We start from the raw sequence: 19,614 nt of genomic DNA, 5'->3' as shown, positions 1-19,614 counted from the left end.
CTGTTTGTATTTTCTTTTAACATTAGCCTCTACCGTATTTCATTGAACCGTATTTCATTACCATATTTCATTTTACCTTATTTAGTTTCCATATTCCATTTTTATATTTAATTTTTTCTATTTTCTTTATTCCTTTTTTTCTCTTTTGATATAATACGGCCCCATCAGCCACTGTTTTTTTAATTTTTTTTTTATTTTTTTAATAAACATTTGTCAGAATAAAACCCCAAAAGATATTTTTGTATCCTGTGTGATTATTTAAAACCCACCGACTACATATAGATAAAATGAACTAAATGAGCCATTATTTACATATGTAAACATAAAGCTTTAAAGGGATAGTTCACTCAAAAGTAAAATATTGTCACTGTATAAATAAATTGTATTTATGCTTTTTTTGTTCTTTTTAGAGCTTGAAAGCCGTGGTCATTATGAAGAGTCATTTTATGAAAAAGAGCAGAATGATGACCCTTCAAATTTTCCTTATGGGTTCCACAGGAAAAATAAATAAATAAATAATAATAAAAAACTATTCTGTTGCATGGAGGAAGCACAAAAAAAAAAAAAAGAAAAAAAAAAGAAAGAAAGATAGCACTTTAAATTAATGTCCAATGAGAACAAGCGATAAAACAAAAGAGGGAAGCAACATTGAAAAATAACAAATTATGGAATTTATGAACATCAAAGCAAAAGAAGATAAATAATGGATGATAGAAGAACAAATCAATGAGAAGTTGTCCTCCACAAGGTTGTAACTACTTACACGTATAAAAAAATTCCAGTCATGCCAAACATACAAATGAAACACACACTGAGAAACGCACACCTACGGCATGGTGCGGAGAAATGGGAGTGTCCAATAAAGCGGACTGCAGTCCATGTGAAACGTGCTCTTGGAGTGCACAACGGTAAGCGATGTTTGTGCGTTGGTGGCGTTCACGGCCATGCCGGATCGCGGTGGATGGAATCATGGGAATGTTCAGGAATGTTCTGGATGTTGAATAAAGCAGGAGGACCTACTTGCAGCTGGGTTTGTTATAGGTGGTGAGGGAACAAACGCCCTGGTTCTGACAGTAGTGTTCGCAAGGGTTAGCTCTCTCGTCGCACCTCGGGCTTTTAAACTCAGACGGGCAACTGAGGAGAACGCAACAAGATGGAAAGAGAGGTGTGAGGAACACAAAAAAGGATAAGAGGCCTGAAACACACATACACACTGCCAAATGTGATATATAGAATTTGGTGAAGATAACAGCATTGTTATGTCATGTACAGTTCATTGGCCATATGCAACTGTGCAAATATTTTGTTATGATATCTATCAAGTAAACATGTCAAACACTCTCCTACAGTATATAGGGCTGAGTGATAGATTAATAACAATTATACATATTTCAGCTTTTAGACAATGTTCAGTTTACAGTATCTTGATGTACATTATTGCTCTGAAATGGCTCAAGCTTTTGTTTTTTGTTTTTATAATAGTAACCATAATATAAAGCAACTAACCACAATGAATGAAAAGTAGGTAAATTCAAAATGTTTAATTCAAGAACTAAAATGCAGTAAAAATCAGATACAAATTTATAATAATAATAAAAAATATTTGCCAGTGAATATTTTTGTTAACACTTTATAACAAGGTTTAATTTATTTTATTTAGGTAACATTACTTACCTACATTAGTTAACATGAATTAACAATGAACAATTGTGTTTTTATAAATTAACATTAACCAAATAATAAATGCTGTTAAAAATATTGTTAATTATTAGTTCATAATAACTAATGAATTTTCTATTTTTTTATATATTAATGTGTTTTCCATGTTTTTCTAAAAAAACAAAAACAAAAAACAAAAACAGGAGAAATTATTTTTAATTCTATCAAAGTATATGTACCAACTTAATAGTAATAGTAAACCAGCAATTTCTTTTTACATACTGTATAGTTTTTTTTTTCTTAAAATGTTTTAAAACCTGTCAAATACTATGCAGACAAAAAAATAATTGCTTCTGTGTTTTTAACTGATTTAAGTTTAAAAGAGTTTATAGCGAAAATGTGTTATGTGACTTTTCAACTTTATTGCTATTTTTTGCTATAGTGGTGTTTTTATAGAACCAATCAAAAAATATTTTAATGTAGGTCTTGTATGTAGCTTAAATGTTGCTTAAATGCTGTCACAAGTAAATTAAGCGCAAAACAAACCTGTTGGCACGACACAGTCCTAAATGCCAAATATAAAGCGAATTAAGATCACCACAATATTCACAACAACATACATTAATATTAAAATATAACAATAACATTTTAGGTGTTATTTAAGGTTGTATTCATTGACAACATAAGTTAACATCAACTTACAATGAACAATACTATTATAGCACTTATTAATCATTAATAAATGTTAATTTCAATATTTACTAATACATATTTAAAAGTAAATGTAAACACAGTTAATGCATTATGAACATAAAATAACAATGAACAATTGTATTTTCATACATTTACATTACCAAGATTAATAAATGCTGTTAAAATACTGTTCATTGTTAGTTTATAATACCAAATAAATGTATTAATGTTAACAAATAGAACCTTAGTGTAACGCATTACCATGTAAATTAATAATAATAATAATAATAATAATAATAATAATAATAACAAGGATTTTTTTCCCCCCTTCTATTTACTGTTTATGGACCATCTTAACAATATGTAGTAATAAACAGCAATTAACTTACATACTGTTTAGCTTACAACATTTTAAAACCTACAAAATGCAATTCGAGCAAACAAACCATTGCATTTTTGTTTTGAACTAATTCACTGAAATCGACCGTTCAAAAAAGGTGTTACGCAAAAGATGAATAAGTAATTTATGCTAGTGGGTTTTCTAGAGATGTGAAACAAACCCAAAAGCCAAAACACTGGCTACAACACGGTCCTATATATCTAGTATAAAGTGCTTAAGTGCTTTCACACTAGCAATTTTGGTGCACACCCGGGTTCAAATGATGTCAAAGTTTGGTTCGTTTGGAAGATGTGAAAGCTTTTTTTATAGCTCGGGTGTGCACCCGCAAACTGCACCAGAGTCCGCTTGAAAAGGTGGTCTGGGGTATCGTACGGGTCATGTGAACTCTGGTATGGTTCGCTGCTGATATGAAAGCAATTGTACCAAATCACGGATGTCAACCACTCGTGGTGACGTATAATTTGTGTCTTTGTAGGCTCTCAATCACAGCTATATTGGTATAATGCCTTTCTCATACCTGCTCATCTACAAATAAATCGCCTTCAGAGAGCAGCTTACATTTTTCACATCTCTTGCAACGCATCCTTGGGCTCGCGGCAGACAAATGCAAACATTCTTCACATCATTGCACATTCAATGAATCCATGGCAGACAAACACAAGTGTTGTTCAGTGCATGCAAATTTTGGTGGTAAATCCAAAGAGATTAATATATTAATAACACAGTGAAGCTGATGTCTTAGTTGTTGCTGGTTAGTTTTGTTTAGCAAACAAAATCATTGTGAATCTGTTGTAAATATTTGAGATATCCCCAAGCCCGACAGCTATGTAAGGCAAACTCACATGTACCACACAATGCCATCTGCATGCAAGACAAAGGCAGATCTGTAGATTTAACTCTGTTTATAGCATGCCTTGCAGGAATAACTCAAATGAAAGGCTATTTTTCAAGTTATGAGAACCACAGAGATCAATATGCATACAAACTCGCCGGGCACACATATGGACGAGTCTCTCATTTAATACACAACAAAGAGCATCTCTGGAGATTGAAATTGCAATGCTGTCTTATGCATTTACAGCTCAAATGAAATGCTTTACGAGAAAGCAAAGAAAACAAAAAAGTGAAGGACAAACAAAAGACAAAGACGTCTTTGATGGGGTGATGTGAAGTCAAGTAGGCCTATATGAACAGGACGCAGATAATCTCTGAATGTCTGGTCCCCACCTGCTCGTCATCATTACCAACCATTCACCTCCGACGACAAAGCAAACACAAGAATTGAATCATCTGCATGCAGATTGATTTGTTCCTGAAGGGCACAATAGCGTTGTCAGACTGTCAATGGCGACTAGAGATGAAGGAACTCGATATGAAGACCAGGTGTCACGGTAAAGCCCTTTCAAAGATTTGTGTCCATCTTCAACAAAATGTTCTACAATAATACGTTAAGGAAGGAAAACAACTGAGGCCTTCAAGACACGTATTGTGTTTTGCTTCAAGAAGGCGATGCATATTTAGGCTATGTTCAGAATAGCATGGAATAGTGACTACTTACTATTACCAAAAAAAAAAAAAAAAATACAGCAGGCAGTATACCGCACATTATTCAGTAATTAGTAAGCTACTATTCCTTTTCAAACATGGCCTTATTGTTTTTGAAAGCGTAAGCATTAAGGTGACAGACAGGCAAAAATATAGTCTGGTAGGGTTTATTGTTTGTGGAAGTGGATGGTAAAAGCCAGACACAACTTTTGGAAAGGTGGAGCATAGTGAGCATAATACTCATTGCAAAACACACTGCAATCAATGACTCTACCACTTCCCATACAGATATTTCAAGCAACAGTGTTTGTTCAATTTTTTTTGTTGTTGTTGTAGGTAAAATGTATTCAGAGTGTACGGCTATCAGCGGAAAATAATTCGGCATCAAATGGGTTCACATTTCTCTCTTTCAGCCCTGTTAAAGAAGTTATATTCTCCACTTTTGTAGTATTTTCCCCCAGAATTAATCTAGTAATGTTAGTCAAGGTTTCTTACATTAAAATAGCCATACTTTAGACCCTGTTTACACCTGATAATAAAATCCATTATGGGCAATTTTAACACAAGTGTAAAGTGCTAAATATGGTGTAAACCATAGTCCATAACATTTTGTTTCACTAAAACCACATTTGGAGGTAGTCTGAAACACATGTGACCACAAGTGTAAACACTAATCCATCCTAATGTGTCACGGACAACAGCGAAGGATCAGCTACTCACCTGTCGGAACTTAATAAAGGAGAAAAGATGTTAAAATAGGAGCTTGACTAAAATAACAATGAGGATCACGTTTGTGGTTAGATTAAAATCTGGAAATACATTTTGAATCAGCTTTTTGCTTTTTTAAATCAACATTTAGTAAACTAATAGGACTATAATCCAGAATTAACACTCTGTAGCCTACTAGTGATAAAATCAGAGATCCTTCCTCTTGAAATTTGATCACAAATGGTCAGTTGAGATGCTTTTATATTTACATAGTACACTGAACTGTAAATAAGTGCCACTGAGCAACATGTTGGAACGTGTATTACACACCAGACCATGTTTCTGACTCCTATCGTCAAGTTAATTTAAGGATATTTTTTAATGCCATAAATCAATGGGAAATCAATGAGAAGGCAGGAATTGGATCAGCATATGATGCAGGCTGGACTCAAATATTAAACCACCAATTGGAATGCCACAGCCCTAATATATTGCAAACATGTGCGCTTTTGCTGTGCAATGGCATAGCACCCAGTTACTTTTACTTAGCTTAGCATTTTTAAATCTTTGCATCATCTTTTGTCTTCTTTATCGCTCTGTTTCTTATTCTATTTGTATCCTGTGATGTCTTCTGCTAACTTCTCTCATCGGTTTCTCTGTATCCCTATAATATAAATATAGAGGTCGATATAACTGTTAGATTATGGACACCCGCTGTGATAATTCACTTCTTTGCTATAATACTCCCTCTCTCTTATTCTCCTTTACAAGATATTCATCCTCCTGACTAAGATGAGCAGAAAAAAAATCCTATAAAAGTGGGTGCACTCAGTGCCGAAGGGAGCAATTTAAGATGAATGAATCTAAACAACAGCAGGCAATTTGTTGCGGTAAAAAGCTATTAAGAAATTACTCACTGACAGAACGGCAGGCCTGTCTCCGAGTCGAGGTGGCAGGTTCCGCTGTTATAACAGTATCCATCGCACAACTGACAGCTGACTGCGATTCTGCCATTAGTACAGCTGCAAACACACACATACATAAACACCACAGATGATATTTATTTTATCTGATTTCTACTGTTGAATTCTACCGTCTACTGTAAGCATGACATGAATTTATATATATATGAAATATGATATATACTGTATATACAGTTGTGCTCAAAAGTTTGCATACCCTGGCAGAAATTGTGAAATTTTGGCATTGATTTTGAAAATATGACTGATCATATACAAAGAAAAACCCACAGGTAACCTCGGGAGAAATGCAGGCTGCTCTGGAAAAAGATGGTGTGATTGTTTCAAGGAGCACAATATGACGATACTTGAACAAAAATGAGCTGCATGGTCAAGTTGCCAGAAAAAAGCCAATGCCACAAAAAAGCCCGGTTACAATATTCCCGACAACACCTTGACACGCCTCACAGCTTCTGGCACACTGTAATTTGGAGTGACGAGACCAAAATAGAGCTTTATGGTCACAACCATAAACGCTATGTTTGGAGAGGGGTCAACAAGTATTGTGCTCCTTGAAACAACCACACCATCTTTTTCCAGAGCAGCCTGTATTTCTCCTGAGGTTACCTGTGGGTTTTTCTTTGAATCCTGAACAATTCTTCTGGCAGTTGTAGCTGAAATCTTCCTTGGTCTACCTGGCTTGGTATCAAGAGATCCCTGAATTTTCCACTTCTTAACAAGTGATTGAACAGTACTGACTGGCATTTTCAAGGCTTTGGATATCTTTTTATATCATTTTCCATCTTTATAAAGTTCCATTACCTTGTTACGCAGGTCTTTTGACAGTTCTTTTCTGCTCCCCATGGCTCAGTATCTAGCCTGCTCAGTGCATCCATGTGAGAGCTAACAAACTCATTGACTATTTATACACAGACACTAATTGCAATTTAAAAAGCCACAGGTGTGGGAAATGAACCTTTAATTGCCACCTTGTTGTTTGTGTCACCTTGTGTGTCTGTAACAAGCCCAAACATTCAAGGGTATGTAAACTTTTGATCAGGGCCATTTGGGTGATTTCTGTTACCATTATGATTTAAAAAGGAGCCAAACAACTATGTGATAATAAATGGCTTCATATGACCACTATCTATATATATATATATATATATATATATATATATATATATATATATATATATATATATATATATATTGTGCATATACTGTATATATAAATACAGTATGTCTATATATACTGTACATACTTTATATATAGCTGTGCTAAATACACACTTGCAAGCAACATCTCCAGTCTTATCATCAACAATACACGGGGCCCCTCGGCAGCGAAGACATCGGTCCGTCTCACATTTTTGCCCCTCGTAGCGGGTGGGACATACACACTCGACATGTCCCGAGCTGGACAAGGTGCACGCCTTGGAGTTTACACAATAATGGTGACAAATATCTGAAAGACAGCGAAAGAGAGCAGTCAGAACTATCATTATGACCAAATTGAAGCACATAGTGAATTTAGAAGATTTTTAATGGGATATACTGTATGTTGACTCCCTGTCATATCTCAGATTAACTTACTAACACTACAAGGTGTACTAATAGATTTCTACTAAACGTCCTGTCAAAACCAAGGGAAACATTTGTGGCATAAATTTGGCTGGCTTGTATCGGTTTATCCAAGACACAACAAAAGTGTAACAACTGAATGTATTTAATTTATTAGTTCTGTTTCAGTACCTAGTGTGCTACCTTGCTGTCAGCATCGGCAGCTGCCTTTTCAAGGAAGCATCATAAACTAAATGGAATCTCATAAGTGAATGATTTCATATGCTCTATTTAGGTAGCAACCTTGTACCCTACACAAATAGCATAATTCTCATGAAGCACATAAGAAACTGAAATGTCAATAGAGTTTGATGCAAGCATGTTGCTAACTAACACTGTGTTACTCTAATAAGCAAATAAATAAATAAATATATAAATATATATGTAGAACTTGACATTAGCATGCTGCTATGCTAACAACATGATACACTTGATAGGCATACAAATATATATCATGCAGAAAGATTGGGTAAAATTATTCATTTTAATAAGACGGATCTATTTTTTTATTGATACTTTTTCATTATTTATTCCAATAGGCTTTGACATTAGCATGTTGCTAAGCTAACAACGTGATTCTCTACTAAGACAAAATAAATAAATGTATATACTGTATATATATATATATATATATATATATATATATATATATATATATATATATATATATATATATATATATATATTTAAGCAATATCACATGAGCAAGAGTGTGATATATGGCAAGAGTGCAATATAGCCCTACATCAGCACTGCTGTGATTACCTACGGCCTTGTGCCTGTGGCCGAATCACAGCAGTGCTGATGGAAGGCCATATCGCACTCTTCCATGTAGGGCCATATAGCATGATTGCGAGTGTGATACTGCTTATATACAACAGTTCAATGAACAAGTAAATGAAGAAAAACTGAGTATGTTCACAAAAAACGCATTTGTGCATGGAACTACTTTCTCATGTGACAGATCAGAATCTACCGTTGCTAGTTCAAACCAAATGATGCGTCCAAGCCTTCGTTAGTAATTTAAAAATGTCACTTTAGAACTAGTATCACAGCTTGGGCTGTTTCTAACAAGTTATTGGAGAAACAAGGATGTGTGTTTGTGTGTGTGTTTGAGAGAGAGAGAGAGAGAGAGAGAGAGAGAGAGAGAGAGAGAGAGAGAGAGAGAGAGAGAGATGAAGCGTGTGCCATCATCTGTTGCCACTCCCAAGTAGATATGCTGTAGTGTGTTAGTCAGCTTTCTGAAGATAATTTCATTTTGTCAAATTCATCCTATTTTCTCAGTGGAAAAATAGCCGTCCAAGCGGAGGTATTCCTCCCTTTTTCGCGGTAGCTGTTATGCAAGAGTCATTCACTATAGAAACCGCAATCTCCTCCGCCATTTTGAACAGTATGTCCTCCCAATGTGGAAACTCCGGTAAGAGGTAATCACCTTGAGTTTGTGTAATTAATCAGTCTGTTGTGTCTCTCAGCTGTGATGAGCCTTAATGCTGAAATTGTTAGTTTAAAGCAGTTTAAAGCTATTTCCTAGATTTAGCAGTGTAGTAATACGAGCGATCACGTAGTGTTGATGAATGAAAGCACTGACTGACGCTGACTCACGTCACATCACCTGGCTCATATTACACACAAAAATTGTCTTTTGCCACAACCTGCTGGATAAAATATGTAATGTTACAAAATTAAAGGTAATGAGACACATACAGCTCTTAACACATATGCACTGCTCTTACACTTTAGTTTAGAACCACACAAACGCAAGCGGAGTGATACACACAGTAAAGCGTAAGAGTGCTGATGGTGTGAGACCATCAGTACTTATAGATCATCTCTTGTCCAATCAGATTCGAGGACCGGAACTAACTGCTGTGTATATATATATATATATATATATATATATATATACACACTACCGGTCAAAAGTTTTGAAACACTTGACTGAAATGTTTCTCATGATCTTAAAAATCTTTTGATCTGAAGGCGTATGCTTAAATGTTTGAAATTAGTTTTGCAGACAAAAATATAATTGTGCCACCATATTAATTTATTTCATAATAAAACTAAAATGTAATTAAAAAAAAAAAAGTTTTTGAAATTGATGACTTGGACCAAATAATAAAGAAAAGCAGCCACTAAGTGTCCAGCATATAGATGGGAACTCCTTCAATACAGTTTAAAAAGCATCCCAGGATGATACCTCAAGAAGTTGGTTGAGAAAATGTCAAGAGTACATGTTTGCAAATTCCAGGCAAAGGGTGACTACTTTGAAGATGCTAAAATATAACACAGTTTTGATTTAATTTGGATTTTGTTTAGTCACAACATAATTCCCATAGTTCCATTTATGTTATTCCATAGTTTTGATGGCTTTAATATTATTATAAAATATGAAGAAAAAAAATTATAATAAAGAATAAGTGTTTCAAAACTTTTGACCGATAGTGTATATATATATATATATATATATATATATATATATATATATATATATATATATATATCACAAATATTGTGTCAAATTGTTTATTTAAATTAGACTGAACAGTTTTTCATCTATATAGGCATTAACATTAGCATGTTGCTAAGCTAACAACAACAATCCTAACCTAATCAGACTGAAATATATATATATATATACAGGTGCATCTCAATAAATTAGAATGTCATGGAAAAGTTCATTTATTTCAGTAATTCAACTCAAATTGTGAAACTCGTGTATTAAATAAATTCAATGCACACAGACTGAAGTAGTTTAAGTCTTTGGTTCTTTTAATTGTGATGATTTTAGCTCACATTTAACAAAAACCCACCAATTCACTATCTCAAAAAATTAGAATATGGTGACATGCCAATCAGCTAATCAACTCAAAACACCTGCAAAGGTTGCCTGAGCCTTCAAAATGGTCTCTCAGTTTGGTTCACTAGGCTACACAATCATGGGGAAGACTGCTGATCTGACAGTTGTCCAGAAGACAATAATTGACACCCTTCACAAGGAGGGTAAGCCACAAACATCCATTGCCAAAGAAGCTGGCTGTTCACAGAGTGCTGTATCCAAGCATGTTAACAGAAAGTTGAGTGGAAGGAAAAAGTGTGGAAGAAAAAGATGCACAACCAACCGAGAGAACCGCAGCCTTATGAGGATTGTCAAGCAAAATCGATCCAAGAATTTGGGTGAACTTCACAAGGAATGGCCTGAGGCTGGGGTCAAGGCATCAAGAGCCACCACACACAGACATGTCAAGGAATTTGGCTACAGTTGTCGTATTCCTCTTGTTAAGCCACTCCTGAACCACAGACAACATCAGAGGTGTCTTACCTGGGCTAAGGAGAAGAAGAACTGGACTGTTGCCCAGTGGTCCAAAGTCCTCTTTTCAGATGAGAGCAAGTTTTGTATTTCATTTGGAAACCAAGGTCCTAGAGTCTGGAGGAAGGGTGGAGAAGCTCATAGCCCAAGTTGCTTGAAGTCCAGTGTTAAGTTTCCACAGTCTGTGATGATTTGGGGTGCAATGTCATCTGCTGGTGTTGGTCCAATGTGTTTTTTGAAAACCAAAGTCACTGCACCTGTTTACCAAGAAATTTTGGAGCACTTCATGCTTCCTTCTGCTGACCAGCTTTTTAAACATGCTGATTTCATTTTCCAGCAGGATTTGGCACCTGCCCACACTGCCAAAAGCACCAAAAGTTGGTTAAATGACCATGGTGTTGGTGTGCTTGACTGGCCAGCAAACTCACCAGACTTGAACCCCATAGAGAATCTATGGGGTATTGTCAAGAGGAAAATGAGAAACAAGAGACCAAAAAATGCAGATGAGCTGAAGGCCACTGTCAAAGAAACCTGGGCTTCCATACCACCTCAGCAGTGCCACAAACTGATCACCTCCATGCCACACCAAAGTGAGGCAGTAATTAAAGCAAAAGGAGCCCCTACCAAGTATTGAGTACATATACAGTAAATGAACATACTTTCCAGAAGGCCAGCAATTCACTAAAAATGTTTTTTTTATTGGTCTTATGATGTATTCTAATTTTTTGAGATAGTGAATTGGTGGGTTTTTGTTAAATGTGAGCCAAAATCATCACAATTAAAAGAACCAAAGACTTAAACTACTTCAGTCTGTGTGCATTGAATTTATTTAATACACAAATTTCACAATTTGAGTTGAATTATTGAAATAAATGAACTTTTCCAAGACATTCTAATTTATTGAGATGCACCTGTATATATATATATATATATATATATATATATTTTCTAAAAAGCAATAAGATACATACAAAAATTGGTAAAATAGTCTTTTTCTAAGTCTGAACTGTTTTATATACATATACAACATAGACATACAAACGTTTGAAATAAACATATAAACATATATACGTAAACAGTGAAATAAGAATAAAAAATGAGATACAACAGATAAATATATAGAGGAAATTATAGTAGGACAATAATGTTGTTCAAATATGTTATATACACATATGTGCAAGGTGATTTAATGTATTGTGCAGAAGAGGTAGGATATGTCAAATAAATAAAAATGTAATACAAATATGAATGAATAGTTGAATATGCACATGATTGTATTGCCAAAATGGAGAGTATTGGGGGCAGTTTTAACTGTTCATGAGGTGAATGGCCTGAGGGAAGAAACTGTTCTTGTGCCTGACTGTTCTGGTGCTCAGAGCTTATAGCGCTGGCCAGAGGGCAACAGTTCAAAAAGGTAGTGTGCTGGGTGAATGGGGTCCAAAGTGATTTTTCCAGCCATTTTCCTCACTCTGGAGGTGTACAGTTCTTGGAGGGTGGGAAGGTGAGAACCAATAATCCGCTAAGTAGTACGGACTATCCAACGACATCTTATGATGTCTGATTTGGTAGCTGAACCAAACCAGACAGTTATTGTAGAGCAGAGGACAGACTCAATGACTGCTGTGTAGAACTGGATCAGCAGCACCTGTGGCAGCTTGAACTTCCTCAGCTGGCGAAGGAAGTACAACTACTGCTGGGCCTTTTTCACAATGGAGTCAGTGTGGGTCTCCTACTTCAGGTCCTGTGAGATGGTAGTGCCCAGGAACCTGAATGACTCCACTGCTGCCACAGTGCTGTTTACAATGGTGAGCGGGGTCGATGCTGGGGTGTTCATCCTAAAGTCCACTATCATCTCCACTGTTTTGAGTGTGTTCAGCTCCAGGTTGTTGTGACTGCACCAGTGAGCCAGCCATTCAACCTCCCTTCTGTGTGCAGACTCGTCATCATCTTGGACGTGGCCGATGACTGTAGTGTCGTCTGCAAACTTCAGGAGGTTGACAGAGGGGTCCTTGGTGGTGCAGTAATTTGTGTACAGGAAGAAGAGTAGTGGGGAGAGCAAACATCCCTGGGGGGCATCAGTGCTTATTGTACATGTTCTGGAAGTGAATTTCCCCTGTCTCACTAAATGCTGGTGTTGAAAGCCGAACTGAAGTCCACAAATAGGATCCCTGCATAAGTCCCTGGTCTGTCTAGATGTTGCAGTATGTAATGCAGTCCCATATTGACTGCATAATCCACAGACCTGTTAGGGGATCCAGAAAGGATCCAGTGATGTCCTTCAGGTGGGCCAACACCAGTCTCTCAAATGACTTCATGACCACAGATATCAGGGTGACAGGTCTGTAGTCATTCAGTCCCGCAATCTTGGGTTTCTTTGGGACAGGGATGATGGTGGAGCGTTTCAAGCATCTGGGAGCTTCACAGTGCTCCAGTGTTGTGTTGAAGATCTATGTGAAGATGGGGGCCAACTGGTTAGCACAGGCTTTTACACAAGTGGGTGAAGCACCATCTAGGCCCTGTGCTTTCCTTGTCTTTTGTTTCCGGAAGACCCGAAACACATCCTCGTTTATGCCTTTCATCCACACTTGTACACATTTTGAAAACACTCTTCAAAAGTGCATACATTGGAAAACGATTGCATAGGAAATGTTAGAAAGTTTGATGTTTTCTAACTTAAACAGATTAGTGTGGATGTGCCATTTGACATTAGCATGTTGCTAAGGTCAGTCAGTCAGTCAGTCACTTGTATTTATATAGCATATTTAAAAATGATGACAGTTGGCCAAAGTGCTGTACAAAATCAATAATTACAAAATTCATAGCAAAACACAAGGACAACATGAAAGACAATGACAGTAAAAGAGTACCATTAAACCTGCATATTTCCATAAGCTACAGAAAACAAATGAGTTTTAAGAAGAGATTTAAAACCATCAAAAGTTGGGTAAGACCTTATATGGGGAGGTAAATTATTCCAGAGTCGTGGGGCTGCAATCGAGAAGGCACGGTCACCCTTCAGTTTTAGGCGTGACCTGGGAACAGTCAGCTGCAGAATATTTGATGACCGAAGAGGTCTAGAGGTGTGATGGTGAGAGAGGAGATCCGCAATATAATGAGGAGCCAAACCATACAGACTCTTATAGACAAACAATAGGATTTTAAATTGGATTCTGTATTTGACAGGAAGCCAGTGGAGAGAGGTCAACACTGGAGATATACTATCCCTCTTTTTAGTCCCAGTTAAAAGTCTAGCAGCAGCGTTCTGGACTAACTGAAGGTACTGATAGGGTGCATTACAGTAATCAAGCCTGGATGAAATAAAGGCATGAACAACCGTCTCCAGATCTTTGAATGACAGAAATGCCTTTAGTTTGGCAATACTCCTGTGCTGAAAGAAACTGCTTGACCACAGAATTCATTTATTTGTTAAAATTTAGGTCAGAGTCAAAATATAACACCTACATTTCTAACATGTGTCAGCAGATTTCTAGATAAAAGTCCCAGGTTACTGGATATTTTTTTATTTTTTTAGAGCTAGGAGGGCCAAAAACTATGACTTCTGTCTTAGATTCATTGAGCTGGAGAAAGTTGGCTGCCATCCAACTTTTGACATCATTCAAGCAGTCAAACAAAGATTGTAATGCAGAGGTATCATCAGAGTGCAAAGGCAAATAAAGCTGCGTGTCATCTGCATAACAATGATATGAAATGTTATACTTTTGAAAAATGCTAGACAGAGGCAGCATATGTAAAGAAAACAGAACAGGGCCCAGAATGGAGCCTTGTGGTACTCCACAGGAGATTGGTGCAGAAGATGAGGAGTAACTAGTCCTCTCTTTTAAGTAAGAGGCAAACCAATTAAGCGCACACCCCTGAATCCCAACCGACTGTTGGAGGATCTTCAGGATAGCGTGGTCAATCGTATCGAATGCTGCACTCAGGTCTAGCAAAATAAGGACAGCATACTTCCCAGAGTCAACAGTAAATAATAGGTCATTAGACACTTTTAAAAGAGCAGACTCCGTACTGTGTTGCTATCTGAAACCAGATTGATATTTATTAAAACTACCATTTTCCTTCAAAAAAGAGGAAAGCTAATAAAAATCAACCTTCTTTAAGATTTTAGAGAGAAAAGGTAGCTTTGAGATAGGCTGATAGTTATTTAACAATGATGGGTCAAGATTAGCCCTTTTAAGAAGGGTGTCCCACAGCATGTTTAAAGCAGGATGGGACTGCCCCACTGATCAGGCAACTATTTACTATAGACAAAATGCTGGGACCAATAACGTCCAGCTCCTCTACAAAAATACGAGGTGGAACAATATCCAAAGAGCAGAGAGTGGGCTTCATGTTCCGAGCAATGTCTATTAAATGAGGTAGTGATACAGGGTCAAATTTAGTAAGACGAGATAAGCATGAAGTTACCTCTGAATTTTGAAATGAAGAGGATGGAAAGCTAGATCTTATAACATCAACCTTACTTATAAAATATTTCAAAAAATTGTCACAGGTTGCAGGAGATGGATCAAGAGATTCAGTAAATGCAGGGTTAAGTACACTGTTCATGGTGTTAAACAAGACTTTAGGACTATGAGCATGTTTTAAAATAAGAACAGAAAACTATTTTGCTTTAGCAGCCTTAATAGCATGCTGATAATTAAACATGCAGTCCCTCTAAGGTAACAATGCAATGCTCTAATATGTATAGACATACATACTAAAATGGGTAACAGTCCATTTCTATTTAGAATGATCTACTTTTATTGATAAGAGTAGTATGGTAGTATGCTATTCTCAAATTAGCCATTGTAGTGTATCTTAGCAGCATAAAGTTGCAGCCAACTGTTTGGAACAGACTTCATGTTAGGGGCATGACTATGATGCCTTAAAATACTGTCTAGGTAGGTAGCACAAAATGTTTTGGAACAGAGCTACTCAAAGCTAACCATTTCATTATTTTAGCCTCAGATAATTTTTAACTCACGGTGTAGGCAGCGTTCTCCGGTGTACTCTGCCAGACAGTGGCACACGGGTTGGTTTCCCAGTGTCATGTCGCATGTTCCGCCATTCAGGCAGTACCCATCACAGACACGTTTCTCACAGAGAGAGCCGGTGAAACCCACAGCACAGCGACATGTGGGCTTTCCTTCAGAAAAAAGACAAAGAACAGTTCAGGAAAACTGAAAGGGATAGTTGCTCAATTATTGACTGACGAACAACTGCAATTTGACTGGAATGTTTGTGACCCCAAGTACACGATGCACTGAGACTGAACAGTCTAAGTCATTAGCAGATGTAAAAAAATAAAATAAAAATTATATATATATATATATATATATATATATATATATATATATATATATATATAATCTATAGACTAATCTAATAGATCACAATCCACAAAGAGTCTTTGCTTTCTTAGTCAACAGTACGGTGCCGGAATTTGATTATTTGAGTTCTTGTGACATAAGTATGGCGTTCAAGCAGGGATTTGCGAGACGGTACATCTGTTGGGCATTGATTTTTTTATGTGCTTATGTTTAGTACACCCTGAAAGCTGATGGATATTCAGGCCTTCTGTTGGTGGTCCATCTGCCAGCTTGTGCAAATGACAGGTTTTGATGTTGGGAAGCCAACAGAAACAATTCTTGCCAGTTTATCAGAATTTAACATGTTCAAGCTGATTTTCGTCCAGTGTTTTTGTCCCTGGCAAAATATTCCTTGAAAATAAGAAGTGGTTATTTTCGCAATTCTACTAGGTGACGCTAGTGGCGCTGAAATTACATACTTCAGCTTTAATACATTTTAATGTTGGATTATTATATATATTTTTTTATTTACTTTTGGATGATTTTGGTACTGTGTTGGGTCACAACTTGATGCCTGATGTAAAATTTTACTAATGTGTTTGAAAAAATGGCTAATAAATAGATTTTGAAGTGAACGTAATCTGTTTCGCACCGCAAGAAAACAGGCTGTCAGGAGAAGGCGTACAAGAATGTGTTAGCAGAATTTCAATATCATTTGTTAGCTGGAATAATTACAACTAACTAATTACCTGTCCAAAACCCTGATGTCCATGTGTACTCAGTCTTTCCCAGGTTAATTAACAACCATCACTCTTTCAAAAGCTACCTATTCAGTCCTGAGTATTACAACTTGCTTCATAATCAGCGAATATGGGAAAATATGAGTTTTTTTATATTTAATCTCAAAATATTATTTCTTAATTTTTCAGCTACACTGTTTGCAGAACTGAAAATAACCTAAAGGAACTGGAGGCAACACAGGTACCCATATATTTCTGCTGTATTTCTTCATTTAACAGACAGTGTATCCCAAAGAGAATGAAAAAGTGTGGCTGTGGCCTACTTTGAATTCTGTTAGCAGATCTGGGTTGGCACATAAGCTCAAGTTACAAGACAAGTCTTTCTAAATCTTTCTCTCTCAAACATACACACAGATAATTATGAATTTATAACAATCTGTTCCTCGAGTCTATTCCTCAATATGCCCACATGCAGTCACTGGGGCTGTTCATACGGAGCATGATTTAGTGTCCATATATGGTGTTTTTTCCATAGTTTTTCTATGTAAACATAGAAATGAACGAACAAGTTTTAAACATTGTGTCACTTCTCGCTGCTTTTATAAGTGTCCCGTGCAGGAGCGCGTTTTTTAGATGCTTGTCAAATTAAAAGAACTTCAACTTTTATCAAACATGCATCGAGAGACCTGCATTCTACTGTGTTCGTTGCGCTGCGTCTAGTTTTTTTTTTTTTTTTTTTTTTTTTTTTACGCAAAAACGCATTCGTTCTGAATGGTCCCTTATATAGTCAAGTTTCCTTTTTTTCAAATAATTTGTACACTTTTTCATTGAAAGAGAGTAAAATTGAAGACAAGAAATTATTGGGGAGACAGCAGAAATGAATCTGGATATGATTCAGGCCAGATTCAAACCTGCATCTCTAACATAAACACCACGGCTTAACTTCAACTTAATCAGGACAATTTAACTTATGCCATATGAGAAACAAAGACGATAACAATTAGGTAACACATTTATATGTTACAAAATATTTGCATCGGCTACATACCTTTATGAGCCCTTATACCTTCACTATGGCACCACAATGACAACAAAACAAACAAACAAGCAAGTTTTCATTCACTTTGCAGAAGTGAGGATGGGGGAAAATAGCGCCTACCTAATGGAGATCCTGTGCAAGTGCCTCCATTGTGGCAGTAGTTCTTACAGTGGCTGATCTCACAGCGTTCTCCAGAATAGTTTGGCCAGCAAAAACAACGTGATTCCCCTCGTTCATTAGTCACACAGCGACCTCCGTTCTCACAAACTGGACGACAGAGCTCTCCTAAAACACATATCCATGTTTAACTAGCTTGATGGGGACATAAATTTGACTTCTGCGATTTTTAAATTAAGCTCCTTATAATTAGTATACACTAACCATAAACTTTTGACATTTTTACATGTGAAATTAGACATTATTTATTGAGTTTATGAAGAGGTTTTACTTGTAGAGTATTTGTTGACAATTCCGCTAACAATTTGCACAATGGCATCATTATGTGTGTATGCACCAGTCAATCAATCTGACTGAGGTCTATAATCAGTACTAACAACACGAGCCCAGTCTTTCCTGGCACATCGGCTTCAGGTGTATTTTGTGTGTGGGCAAAGGGTGCAGAATAGTAAACACCTCAGTCAAAATCACTCAAGTGAAAAATTCGAGTTTGACACACAGGCGTTCAGGGCCTCTCGGGGTTGCGTGAGCACTCTGTTAGTGATGTAAGAGCATCCTGCCGAGCGTGTTTTGACAGAAGTACCTGAGATGTTGGTGTCTCTGCAGGTCCGGTTGACCAGAGTTTTCCCCTCAGTGCACACACAACTGGCTCCATTGGGGTTTAGTAGGCAAAGAAAGGGGCAGTTCATCTTTGCACATGGGTTGGAGACTGAGAGAAAGAAAAAGAGAGAGAACAGCAGTGTGAATTACACCAGTATATGAAGGTTAGCCAGTCATAACAAAAAAGCCGTATAAGGCTTAAAGGTACAATAGCAAAAATAAACTGATTAACTTTGCAAGCACATGATGATGATAAGCACACATAAGATAAAATAAACTATAAAATGGTTTAAAAAGCACAACAGAATGGTCTAAATAAATAAAATGCAATAAACAGCTTGGTTATATAGCTTCTTGGTGGTCATTTTAAAATCATTTTCTGGCATGGCGCAATGCGTGGGGTGAACACATATTTGCTCTGGCGAACTGCCCTCTGAAAAGCATTATTTTCTTATTTGACATACATCAAAAAATATGATTCACATTTATACTGTAAGTAAACTTGATTTTTAGACAGTTATATAAATGATTTGTATGTTATGAAGAATTGCTTAAATATGTTTGTTGCCTATGTCACAGGTACTACTCGACCTGTCCCGGGCGGGTTTCGAACCGGCGATCGCCGACATGGGAGTCCGACGCGCTAGCAAGGAGGCTAGAAAAGCCTTGGTTGCTAGTGCGTCTCTTAATGCTAGGAGAGATAGGTTTACACACTGCACAGCTATCACGTATCAGATGGCTACCGTTACACCCACCCCACTAAACCTCACTCCCATCTGGGTCATGGCACTAGTATGTCATTGGTCCTACTCAACCCACCCCATGATTCAAACCGGCGATCCCTGGCATGGGAGT

The 19,614-nt window shown here is 36.8% G+C and overlaps 1 protein-coding gene across 1 annotated transcript in view; it reads right to left on the bottom strand.

Moving 5' to 3' along the window:
* LOC127438907 (low-density lipoprotein receptor-related protein 1B-like) overlaps positions 1 to 19,614 on the bottom strand; it is a 326,009-nt gene that overhangs the window by 8,356 nt on the left and 298,039 nt on the right. The window contains exons 82-87 of the mRNA XM_051694811.1: positions 18,743 to 18,868; positions 18,103 to 18,267; positions 15,879 to 16,040; positions 7,258 to 7,432; positions 5,923 to 6,027; positions 1,021 to 1,134 (exon numbers count right to left, since the gene is read on the bottom strand). Of these exons, the coding sequence (XP_051550771.1) occupies positions 1,021 to 1,134; positions 5,923 to 6,027; positions 7,258 to 7,432; positions 15,879 to 16,040; positions 18,103 to 18,267; positions 18,743 to 18,868 (847 nt within the window). The remainder of the gene's footprint in view (positions 1 to 1,020; positions 1,135 to 5,922; positions 6,028 to 7,257; positions 7,433 to 15,878; positions 16,041 to 18,102; positions 18,268 to 18,742; positions 18,869 to 19,614) is intronic.

This window comes from Myxocyprinus asiaticus, chromosome 50 (genome assembly GCF_019703515.2).
Source record: "Myxocyprinus asiaticus isolate MX2 ecotype Aquarium Trade chromosome 50, UBuf_Myxa_2, whole genome shotgun sequence".
Classification (NCBI taxonomy): Eukaryota; Metazoa; Chordata; class Actinopteri; order Cypriniformes; family Catostomidae; genus Myxocyprinus; species Myxocyprinus asiaticus.
This window is presented reverse-complemented; position numbering and strand designations above follow the sequence as displayed.